The following is a 9613-nucleotide window of genomic DNA, read 5'->3' as shown; positions in this document are numbered from 1 at the left end:
CTCATATCACGGTGCATTTATGGATATGAAGATATTAATTTTTCAGCTACTCCGCCTCAGCTCTTTTCTCTGCCTATATATATAGAAAAATATGCAGACACGCTACTCTATTGTTTTCCTTGTAATAGGCACAATTCAGTCAGAGTCCTCAATTTCGCCATAGACCCACAAAAGACACTCTAAATTGTCCTGTCCGGCTATGAAGATGATGGGCAAAACTGATCTATTCAATTTTAAGTGCTTCACAGACTTTGGGGACTCTCATTTCATGGCACAGGGATTAAAGGATAATTAGGGGCTGCTCTGTTTTACTAAAGATGCTTTGCTTGCTAATAGCTGATGCTACTTTTTTACCGCCCAAGTCAACAACTGTTATGGTAAAGAGAAAGATGAAAATAGGAGATTATTCAGCATACTGAAGAATCAGCAAGACAGGGAAATAGTTGGCAATAAGTCTTACCTTGCCTGGTACAGCATGTTCTTACAAAGCGCAAGCTTTAGAGAGAGAGTGCAGCAGGGGAGGAAAAAGAAAATGACGACAGCAGCAACAAGAGGGAGAGGAAATATAAAGACAGTGTGAAATCTCTCATGTTCCCTTAGTTGTGGTTTTAATATGGAAGACATGGTGATGAAAGTTTCTGCACAGTGAAACTAGAAAATACCCAAACAACCAACAGTACATGACTAGATTACTGTTTAAATGAAACATGCTACTCCAGTTTAAATTATGTTTTGATCTTATCCATCTAACATGCTGTATCAGAGTTCTCTACATTGCAGCCATATCATTGAGGATCATTATACTTTCCCCGTTGACCCTGCTTAAAATTTGGCTGCTCACTTCCAAGACTCAGCAAGATCCTCATTGATCAAAACTGGTTTCTTCCATTGATTAAACATTAAAAATTACTAATGTCATCCAGATGGCCCTTTCGTAATCAAGTTGTTTTTGCTTACTTCATCCAATGAAAACTTTCACACTTGACCATTTGCTCAGAAGCGATTTTGATATTTAATGTTTTTCGTGAACTGTGAAAAATGTTTTTGAATATCAGCAGCCTTTTCCCTTTCTGATTTAATTTAACTTTCACCATAAACAGTTATTGTCAAAGTGGAGCAATCCAAATGGAGGTTATCACTGTGGATTACAATTTTAAGCGGGCAATCTATAAACTGTGATGGATTTCACATTTAAAGTATCCCATGAACTTCTGCTTTGCTGATCTAGCATTGCAGACTTTTCCTTAGCTCTCGCTCTCCCTCTCTCTCTCTCCCTCTCTTATTCTCTCCCTCTCTTTCTCTCCCTCCCCCTCCCTGCAGGCTCAAGTATATTGCTAGAATAAAAACAATCACAGCAAGCAATTAAATTCATTTTGTATTTTCTAACAAAACATTGAATACCATCATTGAAATTCACACACTTCTTGAAAAAATTGAGAAAATGAATCATCATCTGAAGACAGATTTATTTAGCATTTTAATCAGTTATTGATGAATGAGTCTTGCTGACTTATTTATTATTAAATGAAGCATTTAGTTTACCGCTGCCTATGGCTGTATTGATTCATTTTGCTCTGTTTGCTGTGAAGCTCTGCTCTTAAGTCATATCTATACTTTCCAAATCATAATTGACAACTGTGTTTGTACCACTCTAACAGTCTCTCAGGACTGAAATCCAGATGTTAAGGAGAGGGTGGAGGGCTGCACAGCAAAGTCATCCCATATGAATCTAAATAGGACAGTCAGGTTGCATCCAGGCTAGGTGCATCTCCCCTGCCTGTTATCTGTCAGAACAGCCATACTGAACACCAAAAGTATCACGTAGTCCTAATTATTGCCACTGATATTGTCCTCATATGAACAAGTCTCATATCAAATTTGAGGTAAGTCAGTGCCATGTGATGCATCCTGACCTCTAAATGGACACCTGAGCACCCGGTGAGGACATGTCGTCCTACACCACAACCGACACAGCTTGAAGGGGATCAGACTAATGTTCTGGAAGACCAGTACTACAAATAAACAGGGGGCATAATGTGTTTTTATAGGGTTAATGTACAAACCATGTGCTTAAGGTGCTGTGTGCTCGGCACAAACACTTTTAGCTGATGCTTCATTGTTTGAAAAGTGTCCAATTATTCTTAATCTGTGTTCATTAGTGTTCAAGCTGAGTCAGACTTGATAAATATGAAAAATTTGGCATAACTGTTCATGTACATATGTCAAGAATAAGGGGAATAAATCATCTTTTTGCCAGTCAAATGTGGTGATTGAGCTTTCTCCTTGATCATATGTATTTGATAGTTTCACAACAAATCATAAATTGTCAGTCAATTGTCAGAAGTATTCAAATCCTTTACTTGTTGTTTTCCAGTGCTGGAAAAGATCAAGTTTAAATAAAAACTTGACAAGACTGGGTTAAGAAAGGCATCACAGGGGCATGCATCTGGATATCAAATCTGACAGCTGTGTCTATCTGATCTGTGATCTTTATCACAGAGCGCTCTTCCAATCATCAGTTGAAAGAGACAAACATGAGGGGGAGAATTAAACCTGATACAGTACATCAATCCATCTATTCAACTAAATTACAGGTGAGTGAAATAAACGTGAGGAATGAATATAGGATCAAAATGAGAGATAGGTGGATTAGAAAGAGTGACATGATTAGGTTAATAATGTCAATTTATGAGCAAACTAATCAAAAAAGGTATCATGATACTTAATAACACTGGACAGAATCAGACTCACATCATAAAATAAAGTCAAAAATTACAAAAACACAGCAGCTGATAGGACAACCAGTTATTAGTTATAGCCCAAAGAAGAGAGGCAGCCCAACACAAAATGAAAAAGGGGTCATCGAACTGGCAAGTGCAGGGTAATTCTTTCAGATTTTAGATAATTGTTTTGACATTTAAAAATAGACCATTAACTACTCTCATCTCCTCATCTTGATTGTTGCTGAAGATATCCTAAACTCTTAAGGGTGCTCCATTTGTTTTGCCTGGGTTGAAGGTCAACTGTAATAAAGAGCCCCGCTTGGTTGCAGCTCATATTCCTCTCCTTATCTAATCCCATTAAAACTCATGCTTCAGGAAATAGGAGTGCCTCCTGGTAATGAAGAAATACACTAACTGAGCCACAAAATGGCCTCGCTGCACAAAGCCTGTTTTCTCCTTCGGTAATCCCTACGACATCTTTGTGAAGCTCTTTCATTTATCCATCTAGATGGTTTCTTTTTTTTTTATTATACCACAGATCCATTTAGTAGTGATTACATATGTTTAAATTGCAGCTTTAGTTAAAGTACTGTGTGTGTGTGTGTGTGTGTGTGTAAAAGCTACTGCGCAGCGAAATTAAATCAGTGTCAAGGTAAGCAGATGCATTATGCTGAGTAAGCCTTTTCTTTCAGCTCCTCAAGGCCTTTGAAAGCCAAATTTTAAATGTGAGGGCTGCTCACTGCCAACCTCTAAAGCTGTCATATTGCTTATGCATGATCCGCAAACACCAGGTGTAGCCAGACTTAAAACATGAAGTCATCTCCCAGTGAACAGGGATTTTAGTGTAAGTTGTGGAAGAAATCTAAGGAGGTTCAACCATTGTATTCCTAGTCGAGAAGTCTTAAAAAATCAAGTATATTTTGTGCATTGTGATCAAGCCTTTCATGTGATCTGAATGGCTGCTACTGCTTTGAATAGACTTGAGAAGAGTCCCCTCAAATTCTTTTTCTCATACCCTCAGAGAGACACACACATACATACCAACAGCAGATCTGTCCTGGTTGGCAACAGATGCATCTGCAAACACTTCAGTCACATCTTCTCCAGGGAGCATGAAAGAAGGAATCCTTCAACGCCCGAGCAGGAAGTGAAAATGACTGGATGACTAGAGCGTCAGCAGTTCAAGTTTAACAAACATGACAGCAGTTGTACGCTGGAGAAAGGATAATGTTTGAATGAAGGTGCGATGTAGACATTTTGACTTCTCTTGTCTGCAGGAAAAGCTGAGAAAATAATTTATGATCTCAGTCATTTATTTATGAAAAGTGGACTTTTAATAATAATTTCCTGTGTTCAGGCTTACATCATTTTACAAGAAATCAACTATCTACACTAAAAAGTCTAACTATGTATGTGTTCTTCACCTCTCTCTGAGGTTATGCGCCAATGTCAACTGCAATATTCGCCAGCTGAATTCAGAGTGACTGGTAACGGGCCAAATGATTGCTCACAGCTAAGCAGATGAATTGATAAGTCATGGACGAAATGCATTACACACATGTAATGACTGAAAAACAGACTTGTGAATGGGCAGACAGCTAAACACAAAGGTGGAGGCAGCACTGGTTCTGCTTTCAAGGTATTTGTATAAATAAAGGCCATTATTCCTCCTCTGGAAAACCTGAGGTTTTTCTGTGGAGTGGACAGTAGAGGTCTAAAATAGAGTAACTATAAATACACAGTATGTTCTCAGAAAACTTCTGAACTCACTGCTTCAGCAAGGCATGGCCTGTTATATGTATGTTTCTGAAAGAGCTTTATGAAAGATGCATTTTGCTATCAAATACAAATCAGACTGATAAACACACACGTAAGTCACAATCAAATAATTTAAGAATATAACTGGAAAACATGACAGAAGTCTTAATGTCATGTCCTATGTGTAATAAATCACAGTATTCATTATTTTTTGTAATTTAGCAACTGTTGTTACTAAATCCTCGTTTTCATTACGTTGCCCGTCTACTTGCATAATCAGCAGTTACTGTTTCTGTATTTCACTGCACAGGAACAGCAACATGCCATAAATCTAGTATCTGAACAGAAACTGGTCACGAGCTGATGAACCCTCTTGATGGAGAGGAGAAATTAAGGACAGTAAGTGATATCTTTTTAGTTTGGTATGATCAAGTTGAATCTACAGCTATCTTGTGGTGTGACTTTTTGGTGCTGGTTCTCTGCTGCCACCTGTTGGACTTTTGAGAAGAGCAGCCCAAAATACAGTACATGAAGCCCTTTCATCCATATTTAAATTCCTCTGACCTAGTGTTTAAATATTCTGACTAAACACAGCTAAGTCAAAAAAATAAAATAAAAGTAGGAGTTGATCTACTTAAATTAAAAGGCATTTGTTTGGCCATTTTACCTATTGGGCAACAGTCCACATTCAGTCATTTCTAATACCAAAACGTCCACTAACTACATCAAACAATAATCACAAAACAATGTTATTCTTTTAACCAAATTTATTAACAACAAAATGCTAAATCTGAGAAGAAATGTCAATTTAGATTCACTTCTTTGCAGTTTCCTCCTCCTTTGACAGGTTCTTGATGATCTCCTCTTTCTTGGCCAGGAGACGCTCCTCTCTGCGTTTGCGGGCCTCCTTTGTCTTTGAACGGCGAGCCTCAGCCTGGTCACTGGATGAGAAAAGGGACGTGAAAGTTAATCTCAGTGTCACAGTTATACTAAATGAAAAAAAAAAAAAATCATGAACTAATGCATAGACTAAGCATGATGTTCTCAAGGTGAACATTTTACTAGTAGTAAAAGGTTTTATTTGTGTTATGACATGGCCAGCTCCCATTAATGTTATATGCAGTTATAAGTTATATATATATATATATATATATATATATATTAAAATATGATAACTTAAGTTCCTATTTTTGGAAATATTCATCTGAACTTACGATAGAAGCTTCCTGCGAGCCTTATCTGCCTTCAGTTTGTGGATGTGCTCCATCAGGATGCGTTTGTTTTTGAAGACGTTACCCTTTGCCCTCAGGTAGAGACTGTGGTACCTGGAGAAAAAAGAAAATGATCTCAGAGTGTCTCAAAACAAGATGACTTTTCATGGAATTGGAATTAAAACCAAAGTATACTGGCTTGTTCCCCAGCAATGAGCGCTGAATTTCACACGTACATGTGCCTGTCAATTTTCTTGGACTCCCTGTAGCGACGGAGAAGACGGCGCAGAATTCTCATGCGACGCATCCATGTCAGCTTCTCTGGCATACGGGCATTGGCTGTACCCTTTCTCTTACCTGTGGAAGGAAAACAGATCAAATTTAATAAATTGTAAGAACTGAAAGTCAATAAATTGAAGAAACATCCATGTCAAAAGTATCGTCAAAGTCTATCATTTGCAGAATTTAATTGATACTTCAGCACTCAGTTGTATGTTGTACTAAATAATGAGTTAAGGATTCAAAGTAGAATTCAATCTAGATTAAAACTGGTATGCGTGTTAAGGAAATGGATAAGGACATTTTTGAATTAATTACCCACCATAGCCCATGTGACGTCCCTTGCGGCGTGCCAGTGTGTTCTTGCGGCAGCGAGCACGGGAATGAACCGTCACAGGTTTTCTGATGATCAATCCATCCTTCACCAGTTTTCGGATCTGCTGGCCTGTGGTACAAATTCAGTGCAATAAAGACAGATGATGCACCAGCCTACAAAGTCCAGGGTATTCACATGTATATCAAGAGAACTCTTGACAGCAAGGGAAACAACTCACGAGAGTTTGCGTTGGCAATCTCATTGGTCTCGTTGGGGTCCAGCCACACTTTCTTCTTGCCGCAGCGCAAGACGCTGGACGCCAAGCGCTTCTGGAGCCTGAGCATGCTAGATAACCAAGCAAAACATTTTTGCTGAGACACTAGGAATAGTGTGATACAAACAGCCGTTCTCTATGAATTTGAACACAGAAAATAGTAAGTAGTATCATATCTCATTTGACATTTTTACTGAGGTCCATGTAGTCTCGCATTTATAGTGATATAGTCCAGGTTTCTATCTTAAATCCTTTTTCATTCTATGGCTAAATATTTCATTAATTCAAAATGATTGTTGGCAACAATTAATAGGAAATAGTAGACAAAAGCTTTATATGGCTCTTTTCAAAATATGGATATAAGTGCATACAAAAAAGTAACCAAAAGGTATAAATCAAAAGCAAAAGTACTGATAATATTCACACTCCAATGTGAACTGAACTAAACTACCGTTTATTGTTGGATTACCATAGTTTTATATCATTATTCTCATCTGATATCCGCGTGACAACACACCATTTAAATCCAGTGAGCTTTAAAAAGTATAAACTACATTGATAAGAAGTTTATACTTTAAAGTAAGTTAATTATCTTATTGCGTGTTTGTGGTTGGTTTTCTGCAGGTTTGGCAGGAGACGGCAGACTGATGACTGCAACTCACAGGTGTGCAATATTGATCCTTGTTAGGGTGAGACCCTGAAATAGATTTTAGACGTAAAATAGGAAAATAAAAAGCAAAATTAAAGTGCCTGGCATGGAAACACTAACCTGTAGTCGACTAGAAGGTATTGGTACTCACTAACTTTACGTGCCACTCAAGCAGAGAAAAGGGGTACCGAAACAATATGATACATCTTTGATATTATGGCTGATTTACTTAACCATAATTACTTTAGAGATCAGCTTGTTCAAATAACACGCCAAAAGATGAGCTGTTGGCAGCTGCGTCGCCGCTTAGAGGACCGGTGGCCTTTCGGGATCATGTTGTGACATGTCTCAGTTAACATGGCTAACCTCACTCACCAACACAGGCCCTACATGTGTTTTAGTAGAAATAAGCGAGTATACTGAAATTCGGATTAAGTCAGTCTTCCCTTTGGCCATAAATAAAGAAGTATATAACCTTTTAAACTGATTTCTTAGAATAAAAACACGTTTTTAAAAGTCAAATGTCTGGCTTACCTCATGGCTGCAGCTAGCTTGAGGAACACGAAGGAAATAGAAAGGCTGAGTCGCGACCAATATAGCTGTCGTCACAGGTGACTGAAGTATGATAGTATCAGCAAAACCAGTGTTTAGCTGTTGATTTAGCAGATACAGTGCGTATATTTTAATTTTGATTCCTCTATTATTATTTGTGTCATATCTGGACTATACTATGTTTTAAAAGTTAAACGGAGTGTATTGAATCATCCCATTCCTCTCCCCCATGGTAACACAGTGGTACGCTCCACTAGATGCGCTGTCTAAGTTCTGAACACTGGAGGGCGCGAAACATCCGTGAACCTTCACGTCTGTACTAGATAGATAGATAGATAGATAGATAGATAGATAGATAGATAGATAGATAGATAGATAGATAGATAGATAGATAGATAGATAGATAGATAGATAGATAGATAGATAGATAGATAGATAGATAGATAGATAGATAGATAGATAGATAGATAGATAGATAGATAGCTTTTCTCACTCTGGAAAAAAGGATGCCAAGAAACAATGCTACAGAACAAAGATAATTCAGTAAGAAATATAGATAGGTTAAGGAAAGAAGTCATGTGCAATAATAATAGAATAAGGTTGAGGTAACTCTAATTTAAACAGCACACTATATTAGGAAACAATTATAGTATAATAGGAATGCACCCAACCAATTTATGTGAGCACTGACAGTTTGAGGAGGCTATTATGCCTGCAATCATGGACTGTACTCAGTATGAAGAAAGAAAGACAAGCTCAGCATAAAAACTTTAATGAAACTGCCAAGTGGGCAGAGCAGAAGAGTTTACTCTGAGTTTGTTTTGCAGGATTTCTTTTCTGTACACTTTCAGAAGGTAGAGGTTATGCACCTAATATACTGGTTGCCAACTGCTGTTTGAAAAACAAAAATACAATTTTAGAAAATTAAATTCAGTTCTCCAATTTTCAATTATTCATGTTTTATATAAGGAACATAATTGATCTGTTTTTCAATCCAACATTTAACAGGATATAAAATAGAATTAACAAAAAAATATACAAGCAATCAGTCATTCCAGTTCATAAATAAATAAATAAAAGGAGGTATAGTATAAAGTAGTAAAACAATTTCAATAGAAATAAAGTAAATAATGTAAAAAGTATAAGTGACAGACATCTTTAATTAAAAAATTCTGAATAGATTTTTTAAATACAGTGTAGAGACTCAAAATAATATTTTATTTCAATTAAAAATAACTTAAATAATGGGGTTGTTTAGGATATTTTTGGTTCACAGGAATATTGCACACTTGTATATAATCTCAGGAACTTCTGCATATTGCACATTTATATATTGCAGATTTATTTACACAGAGATTGTTTTACTGTGTATAATATTTTATTTATTTTTATCACTTTCACCTTTATGCTGCTTTTCCCCCACGATACTGCTTTTGTCAATTTGAATTTCTCCCAAGGGGGATCAATAAAGACACATCTTAGCTCATCTTATATGTCATTTTCCTAACAAAATAAATAATGCTACAAATATTGATATTTTGATACACAAAACAGCAAATAATGTTTTTTTGTGAATACAAATCTTATGTGAACTTTTTCTCCATTTCTTCTTCTTTTTTTATGGAAAATTGAACTGAAATGCGTTACATTGACTTCTTACACGGACCGAAAAAGAGGAACGTTACAGTAACTACGTAAGTGGATAACTTAGTAACTGAGTAACTAGGTAACGAAGTAACTAGGTAGTGAGTGAGCATTCCGGTGAGCAGCGCCGCCCCCTGCTGGATTCTGGCCGAAGTGCGTAGCTGGCAACTCTGCAACAGCGCTCCTGCTGCCTGCTGTCACACATCT

General features: G+C 37.1%; 1 protein-coding gene across 1 annotated transcript; it reads right to left on the bottom strand.

The window, feature by feature from the left end:
* Positions 1-5230: 5230 nt before the first annotated feature.
* Positions 5231-7791, bottom strand: LOC134003208 (large ribosomal subunit protein eL19-like). Its single transcript, XM_062442340.1, has 6 exons — positions 7745-7791; positions 6526-6632; positions 6294-6416; positions 5929-6049; positions 5696-5806; positions 5231-5422 (listed from the first exon to the last, which is right to left on the bottom strand). Exons 1-6 carry the CDS (start codon positions 7747-7749, stop codon positions 5296-5298), a joined length of 594 nt encoding a protein of 197 aa, XP_062298324.1. The 5' UTR covers positions 7750-7791; the 3' UTR covers positions 5231-5295.
* Between the last annotated feature and the right edge of the window lie 1822 nt (positions 7792-9613).

Source organism: Scomber scombrus, chromosome 21 (genome assembly GCF_963691925.1).
Source record: "Scomber scombrus chromosome 21, fScoSco1.1, whole genome shotgun sequence".
In the NCBI taxonomy this organism is placed as follows: Eukaryota; Metazoa; Chordata; class Actinopteri; order Scombriformes; family Scombridae; genus Scomber; species Scomber scombrus.
Note: the sequence above shows the minus strand (reverse complement) of the source record. Positions and strands in the feature narration are given on the sequence as shown.